This window comes from Pleurodeles waltl, chromosome 9 (assembly GCF_031143425.1).
Source record: "Pleurodeles waltl isolate 20211129_DDA chromosome 9, aPleWal1.hap1.20221129, whole genome shotgun sequence".
Classification (NCBI taxonomy): domain Eukaryota; kingdom Metazoa; phylum Chordata; class Amphibia; order Caudata; family Salamandridae; genus Pleurodeles; species Pleurodeles waltl.
The window spans coordinates 571,631,998-571,658,008 of record NC_090448.1 but is presented as its reverse complement, the minus strand read 5'-3'; the positions used below and the strand labels follow the sequence as shown (position 1 = coordinate 571,658,008).

General features: G+C 44.6%; 1 protein-coding gene across 2 annotated transcripts in view; it reads left to right on the top strand.

Annotated features, from left to right (window-relative positions):
• Window positions 1–26,011, top strand: part of LOC138259675 (cytochrome P450 2G1-like) — a 280,939-nt gene that overhangs the window by 116,177 nt on the left and 138,751 nt on the right. The window contains exon 5 of one of the 2 annotated variants that reach the window (XM_069207548.1): window positions 2,042–2,218. The exons of the other annotated variant lie outside the window; for it this stretch is intronic. Within the exon in view, the coding sequence (XP_069063649.1) occupies window positions 2,042–2,218 (177 nt within the window). The remainder of the gene's footprint in view (window positions 1–2,041; window positions 2,219–26,011) is intronic. 2 annotated transcript variants of the gene reach the window in all.

Sequence of the window (26,011 nt, the reverse complement as noted above, 5' to 3'; positions counted from 1 at the left end):
TTCTTTTTATGTCTTTATCTTGCTTCCTATTGGAAGGACATAGCGACACAACTAAGGAAAGTATTTAATACCACTATACGGTTACAATTCCTGATTAGCATATTAGGCACACATCTGGCTAGAAATTGTCTTGCACTATCTGACATCGATCTCATGCACTTTGATTTGTTGATCACTTTTGCTCTTAACGTTATTTTACTAGAGTGGAACATTTTTTAAAATGTTTCTTATCATACTTGGTGGGTGTGGGTCACATATCTTAGAAGCACACTCCCTGCCCAATCACCTCACACTAGCAACTCTGTTCCATTCATACGTGTTTGGAGAACTTTAAATTCTTTTATACCTAACCTAGATTTATAACCTCTGACCCCCCACTAAGCGGAGCACCAACTACTTGGGTCAGATGATGACATACTCTAGAGATCTTCTACTTTGCTCTTATTTCCCTTTCTTGTGCCTCTCCTTATTTCATTTTTGGTCTATGTCCTATATTCCCCCTTACTTTCCACCTTTCTGCTCACCCCTAGAATGTGATGTATTTCTCTTGTCTCTCCTATTGCTGGGTTGTGTTTAGGTATCCCTGCCTTAATTTAGCCCACTAGTGGCTTGATAGTTATCCTTTATGTGCTTTTATTTCCATTTAATACCAACTATCTTTCCAAATACAAAACGTTCAAATATGTACTCTGAGTTTTTGATATTTTACTTTTTTTTTATATATCAATATGGATCCAATTGTTTCTCTATTCCCTAACATTGACTAACAAGTTGAAATTCTGTAGCATGGTTGTAGAGTAACATCATTGGAGAGTGTTGCTCTTGTTGTATTACTCTAAAATCAATAACACCTTTGGAACAGAAAAAATAAATCATTTGACATGATGTAAACTTGGTAAAGGTGATCAAAAGACAGTGGCTTCAAACTGTAATTTAGAAACATTACTCGAGTATATTAACTTAAACCTCATGAAAGAAGATTATTCTGCTGCTCAAAAGTAAGTGCAGTGGATTGTGCCCCAGTTTAGTCATATTATATCTTGCAGCACCAGCCTTGAGTAAATCATGGCTATAAATGTAATTTGGACAGTGAAGATTATTTGGTTACTAATTGTGGCACTCAAAGATGCAGTGTAGAGAAGCACATTAAAGAGGAGGATTTGTATATGATCTATGAATAAAAACGTTTATGGTGATAAGGAGGAGCTCTGGGGGACTCCACATGAAATGGGGTAGGATATGTATTGAGAAGAGTGTATGGCAACAGATTGAGGGCAAGTGGCCAGGTACACAGCCATTAAACCACTTGTGTTAATCTGTGTATTTGACCACAGAGCCATAAGTCCTTTCATGCATCCAACCAACATCCACTTTTGTCTGCCTGTGCCCTTGTGTGATTTGCTTGATTGCATAGGGGCTCTTGTGTTTCTGTATTCTGATAGTGTCTGCAACAATATACAGTAATTACAACAAATACCACATATGCCTAAAACAAGTCAGACCTATTGACTTGTTTCATTTTTCATAAAAGTCTCAAAAAGGTATGTCATTTCTGTGAAAGTCATCGGACACACACTATTAGTAATATGGATGAGTAAATATCATGGTGTGTGTATGACAATGTGTAAAATCTGTTATGATCAATCTTGGGCAAAAGTGTGCATAGGGAAAAGGATTGAGAATGCATACATCAAGAAACATTCACAGAATATACTGTCCTGTGCCCATCAAACGTTTCCCCAACTAGTACCACTGCAAAGAATACTCAACTTCTGCATAGTCAAGATCTTAATCTTTGAACTTCTGAATATTGTTTCAAAGGCTCAGGTGTCTGGATTTAATCCTTTGCCCATCATTTATGCAGAATGGAAGCAGTACTGTGGTGAATCAAGAACTAACCTTATCTTAAAACATTAAACCAATCAGCTGCCAACTGCTTATTCTGATAGCCACTCATAGGGTGTGACTTTAATATTTTCAACCATAAATATAACCAAATTTCAAAACTATACTAAAATATTGTACTTGCTTCCTTTTTTAGCTCTACAATGTTTTTCCAAATATCTTGGGGCGCTTACCTGGGCCTCACCAGCAGTTGTTTAAGAATGTCCGGCAGGTGCAAGAATTTGTGGAAGAGAGAGTGAAAATTCACCAGGAGATACTGGATCCTAATTGCCCAGGAAGCTTTATTGACTGTTTTCTCACAAAAATGAACCAGGTAATATCTGGATTGTATCGATGAGGGCTTTGAATAACCTGAGGTACTTAGGTCTTGATCAGGTTCTACATAACGAGTATGTTGTATAACGATGACATATTTACGACTTTGCCTTATGAGTCATGTGCAGAAGTATAGTGACAAGATTAGTTGTCTCACTCAAAAGTGGGTCTTGCCAAAGTTGGTTAATTACTGAATGAAACTTTTTGGAATCTCTTTCAGAGATATTTTGGCCCCAGTGGAGGTCTGCTGCAATATAATTTGTTTTGTTTAGGATCTAGAGCAGAATAAAGCTGCATTTCTATAAAGATCCACTTTAAAGGTAGTTCAGCAATTTTTCAGTTGATCGGACATTTCCACAATGTACACACCAACCACCAAAACATTTAAAATTAGAAGGGTTAATGCATCAACAGTCACAACTGAGAAAAAGAGAGTGACACTGTAGAAAGGCATAGTAGTACAAACGACAGAGCAAAATACCAGTACATTTGAAAGTACTATAATGATAGGTGTTACTGATATTTAAATTAATGTACTCCATTATCCCTCCTTGGAAGGATGCAAGTGTGTGTTGGTCTTGCAAGGACTGAACAGGTGACTTTCAAATTATTGTAGATGTTAACAGTGTTGGTTTAACTCACTGATCAATCTTACTGGAGGCTATTTTGTTTTAAACAAAGTTAAAATGTGTGTGGGTTATTCCATTGAGCCAAACATCTGTTGATGTGGGTCAGATCAAGAGAGCAAGCAACATAGTGGATTTTGCTCTCATATTGGAATCTCTCATTAGAATCTTAAACCCAGTTGTTGTGACCAGACACTATAATTACTTACAATTAGTTTTCAGAAAACAACCTTGGACTCCCAAATTTTTGTGTTAAGCATAGTCATAGAATCATTATTTAATTCAAGAAATATTGTATTAATGAGACTTCATGCCACAACATTTGTCAAACTCTACCAGATTAAAGAGGTGTTTTTTAATGAGAGCTTTAAATTAGATTACAGACTGCAAATCCTATTTAGAGTTGGGTGGACTTGTAACCTCTATCAAAAGGTTGCGGATAATCTGTCACTATATTAAGAGTGCACTAATGTCCATGGCGCTACACATATAGGCCCTCATTAGGACCTTGGCGGTATATACCGCCTATCGCCGTGGCGACGGCTGCCAAAAGACCATCGCCGTGGCTACCAGCCATCCGCCGTATCATGACCACAGCTGGATTTCTGCCAGAAGGATGCTGGAAATCCGGCTGTGGCCATGAGGGTGGATGGCGGTAAGGGGGTGCTCCTGCCACCAGCAGCGCCACGCCAATAGACTGCCGCCAGCCATATTATGAGAAATAATACGGCCTGGCAGGGGTTCTGCTGACGGACGCTGCTGCTGGCAGCAGTGCCTTGTTCCGTCTCCTGCCGGAGGACCCCCTGGATCCAGGTAAGTGGGTGCTCTGACAGGGGAGAGGGATGTTGTGTGTGTGTGGAGGTGTGTGCATGTCTGTGCGTTTGTGTATGGAGGCATGTGTTGCATTTTGTATGTGTGTGCATGTTTGGGGGTATGAGTGCGTGTATGTTGAGTTGTGTGAATGCGTGTCTGCGTGTATGTATGTAAGTGTGTGTGAATAGATGTCTGCATACATGGATAAATGTTGTAATGGGTGTGTGTATGCATGTGTGCATGTGGGAAGGAATTGGGCGTTCATGAAGGGGAAGGTCTGGAGAGGAAGGGGGGTGGGGGGAAACCTGGGGAGGGGGTGGGGGGCAGGGAAGACCCCTGTCAGTGACAGGGAAGGGTTTCCCTGTCACTGATACTGCCTACCCCCATGGTTTTCGAGGCAGTAAGGATGCCACAACAATCATAGTGATAGGCAGGGTCATAATTAATTGAAGTCTCCAGCCTGGCGGTCCTTACCACCATGGCGGTCGGTGGGGTACATTGGCAGTTAACCGCCGATGTCATATTATGGAGGAAAGTGCCACCAGCCTGTTGGCAGTACTTTACTCCATATTAACGCCGACCAACGGGGTCATAATGACCCCCATAGTGTCTGGAAATTCTGCTTCTTATGAGGCCCTACTTCATGCCTGTGAGCCAGAGCCTTACATCAATGACTTCATTACATGTCCTCAGATCTGTTGGCACAGTAATGCTATATTTAGTGGGAGTGGCAGTACTGCATCCTTCTAAGCTTCTCACCTCAGAATGGATGATACAACTATAGCACCACATGCTTTACACCATTTCAGGCTGTGAAAACTACAAATATTGTGTTTGCCTCGTGAAGTTCTTCCCAGTTTTACCAACCAAATTGGGCATGTAGAAACGCATGTGTACAGAAATGTTCAGATATCTTTGAATCCCTATCAAAGTGTAAACTCACATTTGCAACCAAAATATAATGACCAAGTGTCCCATAATAATTCTCCTAGTCATCAGAAAAAAATATATTATCATCATTTTGCTTCCTAGGACGTGCATTTTAAAAATCAGAAGGAGCGACTAAATGTAGTAGTGCTCTTGGAGTAATGTTCTAAATGAGAAAAATAAGTCAAAACCTTGAGAATTCACTAAGAAACAAGAGGAACCCATACATGTGTAGACCAAGGTTAATCAGACTGAAGGACTCATTTGATGCATATGTAGGAACTAAATCAAGGGTGTTTCTCCTGTCAGCCTTACAGTTGTCTTCCCCAAACTTTCTGCCTTTACCTCTACTATTTTTGCTGATCTCATTTTGCAGGCCTTAGGACTTCGTGCACTTTACCACTGCTAACCAGTAATAAAGTGCATGTACTTTTTCCTTAAAACTTGGTAATATTGGCTTACACTGAATTGGTAAATAAAGTGTTACTGCATGTACCCAGGGTCTGTAACTTAAATGATGCTAGTGGGCCTACAGCACTGATTGTGCTACAGAATTAAGTAGCCCTTTCAAACATGTTTCAGGTCTGCTTTGCAGCCTTCATGTGCAGTTTTAAACTACCATTAGGGCCTGGCAAAATATATCTTTTACCAGGCCCAAACCTTCTTTTTCAATAGATATGTCACCCCTAGGGTAAGCCGTAACCAGCCAACCAGGCAGGGTGCAATGTATTTATAAGGTGGGACATGTAGTTTTACGTTTTACGTGTCCTGGTGATGAAACATACTTTAATTTGTTTTTCACTATTGAAAGGTCTACCTCTCCTATAGGATACCAGTGGAGATACCTTATTTCATTTAATAGGCTGTATCTTCCAAATGTAAACATATCACCAGTTCATGTTTGGTGTCTTTGGAATTGTAATGAAAAATCCACTTTTATTGTGAACTCAGATTTTAATTTACAATTTAGAAAATGCCACTTCTAGAACGTTGGCATCTTCCTGCCTTAGCCATTTAGTACCTGCAGCCTGTCTCTGTGTCATCGGACCTGGTATACTGGACAGTTAGGCTGTGTGTATTCCTGCTAGACAGCCACACAGAATAGAGAGCTTAGGTGTGCCTGGATAGGCCATCACTGGTAGGATGGGAGGGAGAGGCTGGGCACAACCCCCTTTACACTTGAATATGCTGTATCCTGCTTCCACTCAAAGGGTTGCGTAGCCCCTGTTGTTAGTCTGGAGCCAGGGTAAGGAAGACCAGACACCTGAGCACTTCATATAGAAACCTTTGGAATTTTCTCCCACTTCAAAAGCAGAACTGGTTATAAATATTCAACCTCAGACACCAACTCTTCAGTATACTTCAGGACCTGTGAATATTCTGCCAAGAAGAAGAAATGCTGTTCTGCTGAAAGGATTGCCACTCTACTGGACTGCTCTACTAAACTGCTGCCTTCTTACCTGGGGAGAAGAACTAGATCTGCATCTGTTGAAACCAGGATCCCAGGCTGACTCTAAGAGCTAGTTGACTGGCCTTTTGACTACAGCCTCATGGGCAGAAGATTCCAAGAACCTTGAACACAGTATCTGGACTCTGTCTTGTTGAGTCCTATCTTGCCAAGTGGTGCCATTCCAGGCCTGGGCCTTTAGGGGGGGAGCCTCCAGAGACTCTGCCAGCCCATCTGTGGACCCAGTGGAACCCACTCATCTCTTCTGCTGCACAGTGCAATCCTGAGCAGAACCGACAAATCACCTCTGTTGCACAGGTTCTCTCAGTCCAAGGATTCCCATCAACCTTGCAGCCCACATCAGAACTGACGCTGTGTGAAGCTTCCTCCACACAACTTCTCACATCCCAAAAGTCTAGATGATAATGCAGGTTCTCGAGTCACAGCCTTACAGCTCCTCAGACCTTGTGCATCAACTTGAAGGCGTAACACATCCCTGACACTGGACTTCACATCACAAGCTTTCATCGACAAGATCCTCGACAATGAAGTAGGACCTCTCATCACATCTTTGCAGCTCCTCAGTACCGATTCTTTGCCTTGGCTGCACAACGCATCCTCAACAGGAGACCTCACAAAGCTCTGCAACTAGGATTTAAGATAATCTTGTTCAGCAGGTCTAACTGGGTCTCTGCAGCCAACCTGTTCTCCATCACAGTTGGCCTGGACTTGTGACTTAGGGCAGGATTTAGAGGTTGGCCGATGGGGTTTCTCCGTCACAAACTTGACAGATATCCCGTCTGCCATATTACAATCCCATTATTTCCTATGGGAATCATAATACATGGATGGGATTTCCGTTTAGTTTGTGATGGACTAACCAATCCGCTCAACTCTAAATCAGGCCATGGTCATGATCTGGCAGGATCAGATATGCACAGTTAGTGCTTTGTGCTTTTTGATGCTATTTTTACTGAAATCTTTAAAACTGCGGGCCTCATTGAAAGAAACTGACTCATCAGCAGATTTCTTACGTGTACCGCAAATTGCGTAATCACGCCATGGATGCGCTGTATTTATAATACAGAGCTTCAAGGTGCATGTTTTCATCGATGTGCCAGAAATTCTGAAGCATCTGTTGGTGCTAAAGTAACACATTGCTGGAGTTGCATCATAAAACTGATGGAACTCCAGCAATGCGTCAGTACACATAGGAGAGTCCCTTTCTGAAAAGCCCTGCATCACTTTTACACCTGGTCTGAGAAGGCATTAATATATTGAGGTAGTGAAGTTATAGACTGACGAAGGGAAAGTTGTGAATTTCACTGCGTAAGTTCTTCATGGCTTTTACCTGGGAACGTCTACCCTGTATACAGGTAAAATGTGATGCACGACTTTACAAACTGATGTATTGTTCCCAAATGCGCCACTATGTAAAGATGGAGCAGTGTAGAGCACTCACCGTGCAGCTGCTGCATAAAAACAAGCATTTTCAATGCAACGGGTCTCGCATTTGCTCAATTTAGAGCTATTAGCATTGTAAGCTCCTAACCAGACTTTTCTTGCCACACAAATTAAAAGAAAAAATGCAGCACGATCGCACTATGTAAAATGCAGCGCAATCGTGCTGAAATTGAAAATGGAAAAAATGAGCGCGACCGCGCTATGTAAACCCCAGCGCGATTGCGCTGCGTGGAAAATTACCAGATGAGGTAGTCTGGAAACCAAGCTGAAAAAATTTAGCCTCATATGTTTATAGTAGTTTACCGGTGCTGTGTGCGTGGGCTAAACACTGGAAAAGGCATGATATATGCATGCCTTTCACAAATGAAAGCAAGCGGATTTTAAAAGGCAAGCCCACGAACCGATGAAAGAACTGACATGAAATGGGTTTGGTTGGAAGCCCAAAGAGAGATTACTACAAGGGACGAAGCGCTTTGCGCTCGCCCCTAAAAATGATGCAGAGGTGGCACAAGGGGCTTGGAAATTATGCCCTGTGTATCTCCGGTTTTCCTGACTGGAGTTTGGTTGTTTTGGTCTTTTTTTATTTATTAAAGATTAATTTATTTTTCTACATCTAGTGTGGGATCATTTTGTGGTGTGTTTTCATTGCAATACTGTTTAAAGTCTTGTGCAAATACTTTACACATTTCCTCGAAGTTAGGCCAGCCTGGTCTTTGCCAATCTACGAGAGTTGTGAGCACAGGTTAATTTAGGGATTGCTTGTGACTGACTTTAGCTGGCAGCAATTGTTCACCCCTCTCAACCACCAATCCAATGTCCTAAAGGTGGAAAATGTTTGTTTGTAGTAAATTTCTACATGATCAATTAGAAATGTATCACAAATAGTTTCACCTCCATTTTATTTTATGATCTATTTTACCACCAACTATCACGCAAAACATGCATGTTATGCCTTAATTTTTATAACACATTGGTGGAAAAACCTCAGTGAGAACATTATGCAGATCTTCTTTTAGCTTTAGTGTTGTGGGGCTCAATGTAGCACGGAACCCCCATTACCACAATTGTATCTCCTAAGGGTCTGCTGTTTACATTATGTCCAAAATAAAATGTTAATGGCACACAGAGTCACTTATCTGGAATTCAGGTTATGCAGACATCACATTTTGCACTTATAATGAAGGAAAGTATCATATTGCTTTGCCTGTGCAATTGAAGAGGGTGCTGTGAATGCTGATAGATGTTGACTCCATCCGATTGGCTGGTTTACTTTACATAATACAAAAACCCTATTCGAATGGTGCCTTGTTAGAAATGGGGTCGCTAGTTGGCAGAGGTTTGCACTCTGGCTAAGTAGGGACCACAATCATAGTCAGGGCAAGTAAGATACACACTAAAACTTTACTTGTGCTCACCCTCTGGTAGCTTGGCACAGAAGGTAAACTAGAGGCAATGTGTAAAGCATGCATGCATACTCACAGTAACACAGTGAAAACACCACAAGAGTATGCCATACCAGTATAGAACAATAACCAATATTTACCTAAGTGAAACAAGACTAAAACGAAAAAATCCAACATACACAAGCAATGTTATGAATTTTAAATCAAAAGGCAGTGCTTAGAAGTCAGTAGCTCCAACCAGGGCTATCAGATTGCGCTGGACAGGGGCAAATCCAAAAGTTCAGTCCTACTACGATGGAGCATGGGCCTCATACAGGAGCCATGCAGACCCACTGACTGTACCTTGGTTGCATTGATGCTTGGGGTCGCTGCATTGATCCAAAGGAGGGGTTATGTCACTATTACAGGAGATGTGTGGTTTCCAGATTGGGCAAAATCGTTGATGGGCCAGTGTCCAGAAGCCTTGTGTATCAGTTCTGATGCGTCAGTCCTGCATCGGCCAAGTCGGGGCTGTGCTGTAAGTCAGAGAAGTTGTTTCGTGCAGTTAATGAGCAGTGTCTGCAGCTTTGGTGCAGGCAGAGGTGAGGCATTGTTTCTGCACCAGGATGCGCTGGTTCCGATCGACACACCAGGTTCAAAGCATCAGTTCCAATTGACGAACCAGTGTCAATGCATAAGATTCTTGAGTTGCAGCACCACAATCTCCTCCAGGACTCAGGACTGGATTTGGCACCACTTAGCAGAGCAGGACTCACAGCAGAAGAGCCCTGGTGCTGGTAGCAAGATGCAGGTGAAGTCTTTGATGTCCCTGCGACTTCAGAAACAGGAGGCAAGCTCAGTCAAGCCCTTGCAGAAACTTTAGGTTGCATGATGGAGAGGGTTAAGTCCAGTCCTCTTACTCCCAGGCAAGAACCAGCAGACAGCAGCCCAACACAGCAAAGTAACCAACAAAGTGTCAGTCCCTACTGGCAGCACAGCAGTCCTTCCTGGCAGAATATCCTCAGTACACAAGTATTCTGAGTATATGGTGTCAGAGGTCCAGTATTTATACCCAAAAAAGGCCTTTGATGTAGTGGTGACTTCAAAGGAACTCTCCGAGGTGCACAAGAAACCCTTTCAACCAAGCTCTGGCTCCAGACTACCGATAGGTAAATCAGCCCTTTGTGTAAGGGTAGGACACAATCTATTCAGATGTAATTGTAAACTTCTTCTCCCTTTCTCTGCCCAGAAAGGCTTTCAGGATGCAGACCTGTCCCCTGTCACACCCAGTCCTTCCTGCATTGTGGCTGTCTAGAGAGAATGCACAATTGTAGATGTCACCTAAACCCAGACATGTAGTCAGAGACAGACTAAGTCACGGAATGCTTAAAGTAAGAAAATGCCAGCGTTCTAAAAGTGGCCTTTTCAGACCTGTAAATTAAAAAGGGCTTATTTACAATCCCTGTGGGGAAGGACAGCTCAGCAAATGACCTTGCAGCATTAACCTGCACCACAGGGAAAGGGCAGAAATGTATTGCATCTACAAGATATGGTGCATTTCTGTTCCCTTCCCCTGCGCTGGCACAAAATGGGATCCCTAGTGCCGATGCAGGCACCCTTGTACCATGGTGCAAGGATACCTGCGTCTCGGACAGAATTGTTTCTGTGCAAGAAGGGACACCTTGCTGCACAAAAAAATCCATGGAGGCCTTTCCCTCTTTCTATGTATGTTGCAGAATGCAGCACACATAGAAGGGGTAAAAAAACAAGGAGACATAAAATATTACTCCTCATTGCACCTTCCCTTGGGAGGCATAAGATGTTGGCACATTCCAAGGTTTACGGATCCATGTAAATATGGGATGCTTCCAAGCCCAATGGTGTTGCATGTGAGAGCCTACCGCAACCGTGGAATGCTCCCTGAGTGAGTGTAAGGCAATCGAGTGACTTGCGCTACAAAGCCATGAAAAGCCACCAAAGTGGCTTAGCATGGCCATGTAGATATATCCGTCTGTACTATGCGCCGCCAATAAGGCACAACAAGTGATGCACAGGCACTGCACAGGGCTTCTCAATAAGCCCCTCAATTTACCACAAGGTTTTTTTTTTTTATTATTGTGGGTCCAGATACACCAAACTAAATTTTTCTATCTTTTTCCAATTCAAAATTACACTGAAAAGATGTTTTAAGGTAACCCCAATGTTGGCCTATGGAAGAGATAATTCTTGCAATTGTGAAAAATTTATGTAAGAAGTCCTCCTTTTCACTATCTGGACACGTTAAACCTAAAATTATATGTCCAACTTTTTAAATACACTGCACCCTGCCCTTGGGTCTGACTAGAGCCCACCATAGGGGGGACTTACATGTAATAAAAAATACGTTTTGGGCCTGGCAGGTCAGTACACTTGCCAGATGAAATGGCAGTTTGCAATTGCACACACAGGCTCTGCAGTGGCAGCCTGAGGCATTTAAAAAAAAAAACATTTTGTCCTCATTCCGCCACCCTTGCTTTGGCTAAGAGAGAAAAAAGCAAAGGCCGAGGCCTTTAAAGTATGCTTCCAAGTGCGCGGTCCACAGCACTGCTGGGCCACCCCACCTGTTCTACACACTGCAATTTTCCCCACCGATTGCCATCGACCACGTCTTACTATTTTCTTCAAGACATGATCATAACCAAAGCGACACCCGATTAGGTGAGGGGGGTTTTAATCATTGGACTTAACTTTCGGGAGGAGGAAACCAAAAAACAAAACAGCAAAACAAAAATTACACATCTAAACATACTCCAAACTTATTAGCTACTGGTAAGCATTTTCCCAATTCACCCAAAAATTGTCTCTTCTAGTATGAGGACCACATTGTTCCATTTTACACAATCGATTTACTGATAATTGCCAGTCCTGAACAAGAGGGGGTGTGGATCCACCCATTTACAACATATTTCCCGTTTAGCCAAAAGCATTAGTACAAACAACAAATGCTCTTGCTGCACAGACGTTTTCTGACACTTCATATCCGGTTTGCACACCCCAAACACCACCATAAGAAGATTTATTCTTAAGTTATCGTCACAAATTACCCTAAGAATACTTCCTATATCTTCCCAGTAATTACTCAAAATTGAGAATTGCCAAAACATATGAACATCATCTGCATTGGTTTCCCCACACTGTGGACAGCTTTTATTGAATTTCCCAATAGCCGTTAATCTAGCTGGTGACCAATATACCCTGTGTAATGTAAACAAATGATTTTTCTTCAGCCCGCAGGTTTAATAGTAAACCACAACTCTGAACATGACTTTTGCCATAAAGATGTGACTTCTAGGGTTGGAAAAATCCTCCCCCATTTCAACAGAGGGAGTGAAGAAACGTCTTCTATTGCTTCCAGCTGTAGATGATACCAAAAGGCAATCTCTTTTTTAATACATGTCTGATTTAATTTCCCCTCCCACGAGCTCCTCCCTATTTCTCCTACTTGATGAGACTTAACCCAACTAGATAACTGGAGATACTTAAACTTAGAAATTGTCCCACTTGTACACTCCTGCAATGCAGACCAGGATATTAATTCAAAACCTTCCATAATCTGCCCCCATTTTACCATCCCGCTAATTCTCAAAGGAGTTGATAATTTATCCATAAGACAATCAGGAGTACCAGGTGAATCCCAGATGGGAGCAGAACTACAATAATAAGCTATCCCTAGCACCTTCCGAAATTGAATCCAAACCTTACAGGCATGTCTGGGGATCTTCAAGCGCACCTTCTTAAAGTACTTTGGGTGTCCAAATTTATATAAAAAATTATCAGCTCCTTCCTCAAGATGCGCCGTCAAAGCTCTCCAGACCGATGAGTGTTCTGACTTCTTATTCAATAACATTCTAATATTATTTAGTTGAAAAGTCAGGGAGTACCTATAAAAATCTGGAGATGCTATGCCCCCCCACTCCTTCTTTCTACTCAACTTTTTCCATGATATTCTTACTCCCTTGAAGGCCCAAACAAATGAGGATAGTTCCCCCTGTAGTTTTTGAAACCAACCCACCTTAAACTCTAAAGGAATAGTATTAAATGAGAAAGTAAACTTTGGAAGAATGCACATCTTTAATATATTAGATCTTCCAATTATGGAAAGTGGAAGAGCAGCCTACGCCTTTAACAACTTTTTAGTTTCCATATAAGCTCTATCAAAATTTACCTTAGCCACATCATTAAGATCAGTTGTAAACCGAATCCCCAAATATTTAATCTCCTGTTTAACTAAGGAAGAAACATAGGCCATATTCCAACACATAATTTCCGTCTTTTCTGTATTTATGCTGTAACCTGAAAACCCACCAAATTGCTCCATCAATGTATTAATAATGGGTAAAGTAGTCGCCACATCACTAGTATATAGCATCAGGTCATCCACGTATAATGCTACTTTCTTTTCCCAACCCACACTCCGAAACGGGGGAATGTCCCTGCAAGCCCGTAATGAGATTGCCAAAGGATCGATATATAAATTAAAGAGCAAGGGAGACAAAGGACAACTCTGTCGAGTACCCCGACTAATCCTAAATTCCTGAGATAGCAAACCATTGACCAAAATTCTTGCAGATGGGCATCTATACAGTTCCATAATAGCCCTGATAAAAGGTATTCCCAGACCACCTATTTCCATCACAACCAGCAGAAAAGACCAGATGACACGATCAAAAGCTTTGGCTGCGTCGAAAGTCAAAACCGCTAATGGAGCCTTTTCTTGTACCGCTAAATCTACTGCAGCAAGTAACTCGTGGGTTAATTCATAAAGTTGTCTACCCTTCATAAAGCCCTTCTGATCTGAATGAACCAAACTACCTATAACTTTCCCCAATCTCCTAGATAAAATCCCTGTATACAATTTATAATCCGAATTCAGCAATGAAATAGGTCTGTATGATGAACAAGACGTTGAATCCTTGCCTGGTTTTAACAATAAACAAATTATGGCTTCATTCCATGATTTAGGTACCTGTGCCCCTTCTAAAAGCATATAATTGAATAATTCCAATAAAATTGGAGTGAGTTCCTCCCCCAGTACCTTATATAACTCATTTGGTAGACTATCTGGCCCAACTGCCTTCCCTTTCTTCAAGGCTTTTATAACTTCAGCAAGCTCTCCCCCACTTATCTCACAACCCAGTGACTGCCTTGCTAATTCATCCAAAACTGGGAGATGCGCTTTTTTCAAAAATGCTCTAATCGACTCCTCTGAATTTACAAGGTTCTCTGAATATATTTCTTGAAAAAAAGATACAAATGCTCTCTCAATCTCAGATTGCTCAACACAAGTCTGATTCGTAGAGTCTAATTTAACCAATAAAATATACATTTTAGAATAATCTGACTTAACCTTCCAAGCTAACAGTTTGCTACAACCTTCTCCGTATTCGTAATGCGCATATCGACTGCTTTCCCACTTTAACCTATTACGATTCTCCAAAAAGAATTCTAAGTCCATCGGAACCTTTTTCTCTTGACGTGCCAATTCCTCTAGTTGCTCTTCCTTTCCTTCTCTTCGTGCATTATGCATTAAAACCTGAAAGGTATTTAAAGATGATTCCATACCCCCCAACTTCTCCTTTTCTTCGCGACGCCTATAGATCGGCAGGCTCACAAGCCTCCCTCTAATATAGGCCTTATAGGCATCCCAAACACACCATAAACTTGCTGTTCCTCGATTCAAGTCAAAATAATCTCTTGTATCTTTCTTTAACATCTATACTATTGAATCAGCTAAAAGTAAAGAGCGATTTATTGTACTCCTAGTACCCTGACTCTCCACATTAATACCCAGATGTAATTTTACAGCTGAATGATCCGAAAGGTGTGCTGGTTTGTGGGCTGCCTTTATCACATCTGAACACAAACTCCTATGTATTAAAAAGAAATCTATTCTAGATTTATGTCTATATTTTTTATTGTGGAATGTAAATCTATCTCCTTCGCCCCCTTTCCAGTGCCAAATATCTATCAGACCTAAGTCCTGCATGGCTTGCTTTACCTGTGCCCTAGTTTTAGGTGAGTTAACCGTATCCCGGGGGGTCGATTTATCAAGAACAGGATCCAACAATATATTAAAGTCCCCTCATAACACCACTGGATACCTAGCTAAAAGTAAAATATTAAATAATTCTTGAAATGGCGTCGGATCATCTAAATTTGGACCATATTAACCTGCCACTGTAACCCAGTAGCCATATACACACACTTCTACCACTACCCATCTACCCCTGGAGTCTACTTGCACCTCTCCTACCTTAAACCTTATAGGGTTTTTGGGCAAAATTGCCACACCTTTGACCGCACCAGATTGAGTAGAGCATGCACTATATAATACCCATTTCATTCTTTTAATCCAATTTTCCCTCTCTTCTCGTTGTAAATGAGTTTCCTGCAATATAATAATCTCCTCCTCAACCAATCTTAAGTACTCAAAAATCTTCCTCCTCCTATGCACCACCCTTAGGCCATTAACTTTCCTTGAGAGAAACTTTAATCGTAAACTACCATACTTAGTCATTTTCAAAGAAAAAGTCTTGGTCACTATCTTCCCCCCTCCTATCTAGCCAAGTTATGAGGACTCTCTTATTTTTATCTTTTTGTACCCGCCTACCCCTACACCCAGTGCCAAACCACCCCTCCACCCACCAAACCAGCACACAACCGAACCCCCCCCCCCCCCAGGGGAACCCTCCCTATTTCTTTTAGGATAACCATCCTGCTATCCTTTATTTGAGCTCTCTGTCGGACAGGATTTCCCAATTCTACTAAGACACCTTAATCGGTTCTATGAAAGCCCTGACCTCCCCCGGATCTCTCATATTGTACATTTTATTTCTCCACATAATACGTAAAGCAGCCGGAAACCTTAACTGTACCGTGGCCCCAAGAGAGCGAAGCTCCTGCATAAAATTCCCCAATTCCCACTGCCTATCTAACGTTGCTTTAGACACATCCGATCTCACAGGAAAAGACCAATCTCCTTTGGAAAAGCTCCAACTTTAAGAGCTTCAGATAGAATTCTCTCCTTGATTGTATATGTAGCGAAGTTTATCAAAATCCTCCTGGGATTTTTCCTTCCGGGGTTCTTCCTGAACGGATCCCGATGAACTCTTTGGATATCCTCCTCTAAGATCAACGAAGCTAAGATCGGAATAGCCTCCTTGATTAGAGAGATCACATAACCTTTAATATCCTCCCCTTCTAATCCCTCAGGAACTCCCAACAGCCTAATATTGTTTTTCCTCATATTGTTTTCCAACAACTCCAGCTTATCCTGCAACATCTTTTCTCCAAGTTTTAGCTGTGAAATATCCTTAGAATGTACCATCAACCGCTCCTCCTGAGCCTCCACCACAGCCTCCAGCTTGCCCAGCCGATCTGATAACAAATTAATTTTACTCTCCAAAACTTCACAGGCTTCCCGGATTCTAGCTTGATTATTTTCTGAAATCTCAAATTTCTCCCTAATCTCTTTAGTAAGAGAAATTAAAAAATCCTGCACATCTGTGCTGTGAGTCGCTGAAACGGCTGGGGGAGTAACCTCTACTTCCGGCAAGGTTAATGTAACGGGAGAGGCCTCCATTTGTCCTATTAGATCCTTTGCTAATTGATCTGACATATCACTATCCGAGCTCGCAGATTGTTTTGATGACTCTAGACCACCTAAAGGAGGTTGAACGTCCCCCCTGCAGGGGAAGGGTTGTATTCCGAAAATACCTAGTAATCAAAGATTCACTTTTCCTCGCAGGCTCAGCCCGGCCTTCCTCTGAGGAAAGTTGGGGCACTTCCAAGTGTAATACTGTGTGTTCAATCCACCTCCTCACTGGGCCTTTACTGCAAGCCTCTAAACCTCTATTTCTTACTATGGACGTTGCTATAGTTACTGGTAAATGGAGATTAACACTCACCCCCTGGGGGCCAGGCTTACCTTTCTGCGCACCCTCCAACTCACTGACCTCTGCCCGGACATCCCTGGGGCGACGCTTGGCTGGCGAGATACACTGTGATGCTCCTACGCCGTCCCCTACTCCTCTTCTCGAACTTCCCCTTCGGTTTCTCCTAATCGAAAACCCCGGAGTCTCTGGTAGTCCTCCAAAAAGAGAGCAGCGAGAGGTGTAGCGTTTCCAGCGGCGTACACCCCTCACCGCCTCTGCCCATATGCTGGAGTCGATGCGCGCTTCCAGCACAGCACCTCACCACCTTTCGCCGGAGCGCGTCTCCCCTCTCCTATCTGCCGTTTTTATTAGCGACCCGTCCAGGGCCGTACAACAATGTGGCACGGAGAAAAGAAAAGAAAAAAAAGATACGTGGCCACAAAACAACATGTGGTTTCGGAGCTCCCTGTCTGCCGTTATACTCCCCAGCCCATCCTGGACTGAGACCGAGCACAAATGCGGAAAAAGAAAAAAAAAAAAAAAAAAAAAAAACGGCTTGAGAGCTCCAACGCTCCACTCCGCTTCCTTAATCCAGGCACATCGTAATGTTCCGACGAAGAAAAAACAACAAAGAACCACAAAAACACAGTCGCAGACGTGCACGGCTTGGTAGCTCCAACGCTCTGCTTCCGCGCTCCGGGTGCAGCGTAATGCTCTGATGCCTTCCTTCCTCTCCGACAGAGAGCTCGCGGTCCAGCTCTCTAACTGGCCGCCATGTTCCCCGTTTGCCTGAGGCATTTTTGAAAGGCTTCGGTCATGGGTGGCATAATCAGTGCTGCAGGCCCACTAATAGAATTTGATTTACAGGCCCTGGGCACTTTACTAGGTACTTACCAGTAATTCAAAGATGCTGATCATGGAGAGACCTAGTGTTTCACATTTTAGACACAGAGCACATGTACTTTTGCACTGGTTAGCAGTGAGAAAGTGCACAGAGTCCTAAAACCAGCAGAAATGAAGTTCAGCACCCAGTCAATATAGGAGTTCAGAAAGCAATAAGTGGGGTGGGGCACACCAACATTTGCCAGGTCTAACATGCCATTTATCAGGGAGTCTCTCATCAACCATTTTCATAAGGGGAAGGTGGAACCGTTTTGCTAGCACAGTAGTAGAAAATCTAGTTTTTAACAGCAGTGATACTTAGAGCCTGAATACAAGGTAACATTTATATTACACTCACATAGGATTTTGGATGCTTACAGCAGACACAGGCCCTGCAGGATACTCTATGACCTTTCAGTATTTCTGCATTACTTAGAATCCCAGCATGTCTGGCAAATCTGGTTACATGTGGAACCCTTCTCCACACCTGCAGACACTATCTGTGCAGCACCTAACTTTCCTTTGCTCACAGATGTATCCCAATGTGCAGATAGTACCACCAGGGCCAACACAGTGGTGTTGCCCACTCCACCCCCGGGGTGTGACTCTCACCCCTCCCAGGGGCAACTCTGTTCACCAGGACAGCAAGCCACAGTGGCCCTGGACAACTGTCAGGGTTGAGAGCCCGACCTCAGATCTCTCCAACCACTGTGACTGTGGAGAGTGGGTGGGGGTAGCCCCAGGTGCCCGGCACCCTTTGACCACTCTACATTCCACCAGGTCAGGGATGACAACCTGACCCTGGTCCTCCCCTCTGGGGTTCTGTATCCTTTCTCCAGGAGAGACACCCCCAGAGTCAAAAAATTGTCAGGGTGCTTGTAAGGAAATGCCTCCTTGGAATGGTTACCCCCTGACATTTTCCCTTTGCTGATGCTATGTTTTGAATTGAAAGTGTGCTGAGGCCTGCTAACCAGGCCCCAGCACCAGTGTTCTTTCCCTAACCTGTACTTTTGTATCCACAATTGGCACACCCTGGCATCCAGATAAGTCCCTTGTAAGTGGTACCCCTGGTACCAGGGGCCCTGATGCCAAGGAAGGTCTCTAAGGGCTGCAGCATGACTTATGCCACCCTGGAGACCCCTCACTCAGCACAGACACACTGCTTGCCAGCTTGTGTGTGCTGGTGAGAACAAAACGAGTAAGTCGACATGGCACTCCCCCCAGGGTGCCATGCCAGCCTCTCACTGCCTATGCAGGTATAGATAAGTCACCCCTCTAGCAGGCCTTACAGCCCTAAGGCAGGGTGCACTATACCATAGGTGAGGGCACCAGTGCATGAGCACTGTGCCCCTACAGTGTCTAAGTAATACCTTAGACATTGTAAGTGCAGGGTAGCCATAAGAGTATATGGTCTGGGAGTCTGTTTTACACGAACTCCACAGCACCATAATGGCTACACTGAAAACTGGGAAGTTTGGTATCAAACTTCTCAGCACAATAAATGCACACTGATGCCAGTGTACATTTTATTGTAAAATACACCACAGAGGGCACCTTAGAGGTGCCCCCTGAAACCTTAACCGACTATCTGTGTAGGCCGACTGGTTCCAGCAGCCTGCCACATCCGAGACATGTTGCTGGCCCCATGGGGAGAGTGCCTTTGTCACTCTGAGGCCAGTAACAAAGCCTGCACTGGGTGTAGATGCTAACACCTCCCCCAGGCAGGAGCTGTCACACCTGGCGGTGAGCCTCAAAGGCTCACCCCTTTGTGCCAGCACAGCAGGACACTCCAGCTAGTGGAGTTGCCCGCCCCCTCCGGCCACGGCCCCCACTTTTGGCGGCAAGGCCGGAGAAAATAATGAGAATAACAAGGAGGAGTCACTGGCCAGTCAGGACAGCCCCTAAGGTGTCCTGAGCTGAAGTGACTCTAACTTTTAGAAATCCTCCATCTTGCAGATGGAGGATTCCCCCAATAGGATTAGGGATGTGACCCCCTCCCCTTGGGAGGAGGCACAAAGAGGGTGTACTCACCCTCAGGGCTAGTAGCCATTGGCTACTAACCTCCCAGACCTAAACACGCCCTTAAATTTAGTATTTAAGGGCTTCCCTGAACCTAAGAATTTAGATTCCTGAAACTACAAGAAGAAGAGGACTGCTGAGCTGAAAAACCCCGGCAGAGGAAGAACAGAAGACACTAACTGCTTTGGCCCCAGACTTACCGGCCTGTCTCCTGCCTTCCAAAGAAACCTGCTCCAGCGACGCTTTCCAAGGGACCAGCGACCTCTGAATCCTCTGAGGACTGCCCTGCTTCAAGAAAGACAAGAAACTCCCAAGGACAGCGGCACTGCTCCAAAAGAACTGCAACTTTGTTTCAAGGAGCAGATTTAAAGACCCCTGCAACTCCCCGCAAGAAGCGTGAGACTTGCAACACTGCACCCGGCGACCCCGACTCGACTGGTGGAGAACCAACACCTCAGAGAGGACCCTCCGGCGACTCCAAGACTGTGAGTAACCAAAGTTGTCCCCCCTGAGCCCCCACAGCGACGCCTGCAGAGGGAATCCCGAGGCTCCCCCTGACCGCAACTGCCTGAACTCCATTTCCCGACGGCTGGAAAAGACCCTGCACCCGCAGCCCCCCAGCACCCGAAGGAACGGAACTCCTGTGCAGGAGTGACCCCCAGGAGGCCCTCTCCCTTGCCCAGGTGGTGGCTACCCCGATGAGCCACCCCCTTGCCTGCCTGCCTCGCTGAAGAGACCCCTTGGTCTCCCATAGGAAAGTATTGGAAACCCGACGCGTGTTCCCACACTGACCCCGGCCGCCCCCGCGCTGCTGAGGGTGTACTTTTTGTGTGGACTTGTGTCCCCCCCGGTGCCCTACAAAACCCCCCTGGTCTGCCCTCCGAAGACGCGGGTACTTACCTGCTGGCAGACTGGAACCGGGGCACCCTCTTCTCTCCATTATAGCCTAAGTGTTTTGGGCACCTCTTTGACCTCTGCACCTGACCGGCCCTGAGCTGCTGGTGTGGTGACTTTGGGGTTGCTCTGAACCCCCAACGGTGGGCTACCTTGGACCAAGAACTGAAACCTGTAAGTGACTTACTTACCTGTGAAACCTAACAATACTTTACCTCCCCCAGGAACTGTGAAAATTGCACTGTGTCCACTTTTAAAACAGCTTATTGTGTTTTATGAAAAAAGTATACATGCTAATGCAATGATTCCAAGTTCCTAAAGTACTTACCTGCAATACCTTTCAAATGAGATATTACATGTAGAATTTGAACCTGTGGTTCTTAAAATAAACTAAGAAAATATATTTTTCTATTACAAAACCTATTGGCTGGATTTGTCTCTCAGTGTGTGTTCCTCATTTATTGCCTGTGTGTATGTACAACAAATGCTTAACACTACTCCTTTGATAAGCCTACTGCTCGACCACACTACCACAAAATAGAGCATTGGTATTATCTCTTTTTGCCACTATCTTACCTGTAAGGGGAACCCTTGGACTCTGTGCATGCTATTCCTTACTTTGAAATAGCACATACAGAGCCAACTTCCTACATTGGTGGATCAGCGGTGGGGTACAAGACTTTGCATTTGCTGGACTACTCAACCAATACCTGATCACACGACAAATTCCAAAAATTGTCATTAGAAATTGATTTTTGCAATTTGAAATTTTTCAAAATTCTTTAAAGTCCAGCTAGGGCCTTGTGTTAGTCCCTGTTAGCATTTCTTTTAGAGTTTAAATTAGATTCTAGAACTAGTTTTAGTTTCTTAAAAAGTATTCCAACTTTTAGAAGCATAATGCCTAATACAGATGTGAATGTGGTGGAACTCGACACCACACCTTACCTCCATCTACAGATGAGAGAGCTAAGGTCACTCTGTAAACTAAAGAAAATAGCAATGGGCTCCAGACCTTCCAAACTACAGCTCCAGGAGCTGTTGGCAGAGTTTGAAAGAGCCAACCCCTCTGAGGATGGCAACTCAGAGGATGAGTATAGTGACTTGGAGGGTGATTCCCCCCTACCAGTCCTCTCTAGGGAGGACAGGGCCTCTCAAGCCCTGACTCCAAAAATAATAGTCAGAGAAGCTGGTTCCCTCACAGGAGGGACCAACACCTCTGAAATCACTGAGGATAACTCCAGTGAAGAGGACATCCAGTTAGCCAGGATGGCCAAAAGATTGGCTTTGGAAAAACAGATCCTAGCCATAGAAAGGGAAAGACAAGAGATGGGCCTAGGACCCATCAATGGTGGCAGCAACATAAATAGGGTCAGAGATTCTCCTGACATGTTGAAAATCCCTAAAGGGATTGTAACTAAATATGAAGATGGTGATGACATCACCAAATGGTTCAAAGCTTTTGAGAGGGCTTGTGTAACCAGAAAAGTGAACAAATCTCACTGGGGTGCTCTCCTTTGGGAAATGTTCACAGGAAAGTGTAGGGATAGACTCCTCACACTCTCTGGAAAAGATGCAGAATCTTATGACCTCATGAAGGGTACCCTGATTGAGGGCTTTGGATTCTCCACTGAGGAGTATAGGATTAGATTCAGGGGGGCTCAAAAATCCTCGAGCCAGACCTGGGTTGACTTTGTAGACTACTCAGTAAAAACACTAGATGGTTGGATTCAAGGCAGTGGTGTAAGTAATTATGATGGGCTGTACAATTTATTTGTGAAAGAACACCTGTTAATTAATTGTTTCAATGATAAACTGCATCAGCATCTGGTGGACCAAGGACCAATTTCTCCCCAAGAATTGGGAAAGAAGGCGGACCATTGGGTCAAGACTAGGGTGTCCAAAACTTCCACAGGGGGTGACCAAAAGAAAGGGGTCACAAAACCTCCCCAGGGGAAAGGTAGTGAGACAGCCAAAAACAAAAATAGTAAAGAGTCCTCTACAGGCCCCCAAAAACCTGCACAGGAGGGTGGGCCCAGAGCCTCTTCACAAAACAATTCTGGGTACAAGGGTAAAAACTTTGATCACAAAAAGGCCTGGTGTCGTAGCTGTAATCAGTCTGGACACCAAACTGGAGACAAGGCCTGTCCCAAGAAAAATACCACTTCAAACTCCACTCCAGCTAACACTGGAATGGCTAGTCTCCAAGTGGGATCAACAGTGTGCCCAGAGCAAATCAGGTGTCACACTGAAGCTACATTAGTCTCTGAGGGTGGGGTGGATTTAGCCACACTGGCTGCCTGGCCCCCTAACATGCAAAAATACAGGCAGCAGCTCTTAATTAATGGAACAAGTGTAGAGGGCCTGAGGGATACAGGTGCCAGTGTCACTATGGGGACAGATAAACTGGTTTCCCCTGGCCAATACCTGGCTGGACAAACTTATCCAGTCACCAATGCTGACAATCAGACTAAAGTACATCCCATGGCTATGGTAACTTTAGAGTGGGGAGGGGTCAATGGCCTGAAACAGGTGGTGGTCTCCTCAAATATCCCAGTAGACTGTTTGCTTGGAAATGACCTGGAGTCCTCAGCATGGGCTGAGGTAGAACTGAAAACCCATGCAGCCATGCTGGGTATCCCTGAACTGGTGTGTGTCAAGACAAGGGCACAGTGCAAGGCTCAGGGTGAAAAAGTAGAGCTGGAGTCTGGAAAAAGGGCCCAGCCTACCAAGAGGAAAGGAAAGTCAGCTGGGAAACCAGATGCAACACAGCAAGAAAAAGAGAACCTCTCTTCTCAGGAAGAAGTTCTGCCCTCTGAGGGAACTGAGCCCATGGAGCTGGAACCTTATCAGGTTGAGCTCTTGGGCCCAGGGGGACCCTCAAGGGAAGAGTTGTGTGAGGGACAAGAAACCTGTCCCTCTCTTGAAGGCCTTAGGCAGCAAGCTGCTGAAGAGTCCAAAGGCAAGAAAAATGGAACACATAGGGTCTATTGGGAAGATGGACTCCTGTACACTGAGGCAAGAGATCCCAAACCTGGTGCCACTAGGAGAGTGGTAGTGCCTCAGGGTTTCAGAGAGTTTATTCTGACCTTAGCCCATGATATTCCCCTTGCTGGGCATTTGGGACAAACCAAGACGTGGGAGAGGTTAGTCAACCACTTCTACTGGCCCAATATGTCCCAGAAGGTTAAGGAGTTTTGCCTCTCCTGCCCCACTTGTCAAGCCAGTGGTAAGACAGGTGGGCATCCAAAGGCCCCCCTCATTCCACTTCCAGTGGTGGGGGTCCCCTTTGAAAGAGTGGGTGTGGACATAGTTGGTCCACTAGAACCTCCCACAGCCTCAGGAAATATGTACATCCTAGTAGTAGTGGACCATGCTACTAGGTATCCTGAAGCTATTCCCCTTAGGTCGACTACTGCCCCTGCAGTAGCCAAGGCCCTCATTGGTATCTTTACCAGAGTGGGCTTCCCTAAGGAGGTGGTGTCTGACAGAGGTACCAACTTCATGTCAGCATACCTAAAACACATGTGGAATGAGTGTGGAGTGACTTATAAGTTCACTACACCATATCATCCACAAACTAATGGCCTTGTTGAGAGATTCAACAAGACATTAAAGGGCATGATCATGGGGCTCCCAGAAAAACTCGAAAGGAGATGGGATGTCCTCCTGCCATGTCTGCTTTTCGCTTACAGAGAGGTGCCTCAGAAGGGAGTAGGGTTCTCACCCATTGAACTTCTGTTTGGCCACCCTGTAAGGGGACCACTTGCTCTTGTTAAAGAAGGCTGGGAGAGACCTCTTCATGAGCCTAAACAAGACATAGTGGACTATGTACTTGGCCTTCGCTCAAGGATGGCAGAGTACATGGAAAAGGCAAGTAAAAACCTTGAGGCCAGCCAACAACTCCAGAAGTTGTGGTATGACCAAAAGGCTGCACTGGTTGAATTTCAACCTGGGCAGAAAGTCTGGGTTCTGGAGCCTGTGGCTCCCAGGGCACTTAAGGACAAATGGAGTGGCCCTTACCCAGTACTAGAGAGGAAGAGTCAGGTCACCTACCTGGTGGACCTGGGCACAAGCAGGAGCCCCAAGAGGGTGATCCATGTGAACCGCCTTAAGCTCTTCCATGACAGGGCTGATTTAAATCTGTTGATGGTAACAGATGAGGACCAGGAAGCTGAGAGTGAGCCTCTCCCTGATCTCCTCTCATCAGACCCTAAAGATGGCTCAGTGGATGGAGTGATCTATTCAGACACCCTCTCTAGCCAACAGCAGTCTGACTGTAGGAAGGTCCTGCAGCAGTTTGCTGAACTCTTTTCCCTAACCCCTGGTCAGACACACCTGTGTACCCATGATGTGGACACAGGGACCAGCATGCCTGGCAAAAACAAAATATTCAGACAGTCTGACCAAGTTAAGGAAAGCATCAAGGTGGAAGTCCACAAGATGCTGGAATTGGGAGTAATTGAGTACTCTGACAGCCCCTGGGCTAGCCCAGTGGTCTTAGTCCCCAAACCTCACACCAAAGAAGGAAAGAGAGAGATGAGGTTTTGTGTGCACTACAGAGGTCTTAATTCTGTCACCAAGACAGATGCCCATCCCATTCCTAGAGCTGATGAGCTGATAGACAAATTAGGGGCTGCCAAATTCTTAAGTACCTTTGACTTAACAGCAGGGTACTGGCAAATCAAAATGGCCCCTGGAGCAAAAGAAAAGACAGCATTCTCCACACCTGATGGGCATTATCAGTTCACTGTTATGCCCTTTGGTTTAAAGAATGCCCCTGCCACCTTCCAAAGGTTGGTGAATCAAGTCCTTGCTGGATTGGAATCCTTTAGTGTAGCTTATCTTGATGATATTGCTGTCTTCAGCTCCACCTGGCAGGATCACCTGGTCCACCTGAAGAAGGTTTTGAAGGCTCCGCAATCAGCAGGCCTCTCTATCAAGGCATCCAAATGCCAGATAGGGCAGGGAACTGTGGTTTACTTGGGACACCTTGTAGGTGGAGGCCAAGTTCAGCCACTCCAGCCTAAGATCCAGACTATTCTGGACTGGGCAGCTCCAAAAACCCAGACTCAAGTCAGGGCATTCCTTGGCTTGACTGGGTACTATAGGAGGTTTGTGAAGGGATATGGATCCATTGTGACAGCCCTCACAGAACTCACCTCCAAGAAAATGCCCAAGAAAGTAAACTGGACAGTAGAATGCCAACATGCCTTTGACACCCTGAAGCAAGCTATCTGCACAGCACCAGTTCTAAAAGCTCCAGATTACTCCAAGCAATTCATTGTGCAAACAGATGCCTCTGAACATGGGATAGGGGCAGTTTTGTCCCAAACAAATGATGATGGCCTTGACCAGCCTGTTGCTTTCATTAGCAGGAGTTTACTCCCCAGGGAGCAGCGTTGGATTGCCATTGAGAGGGAGGCC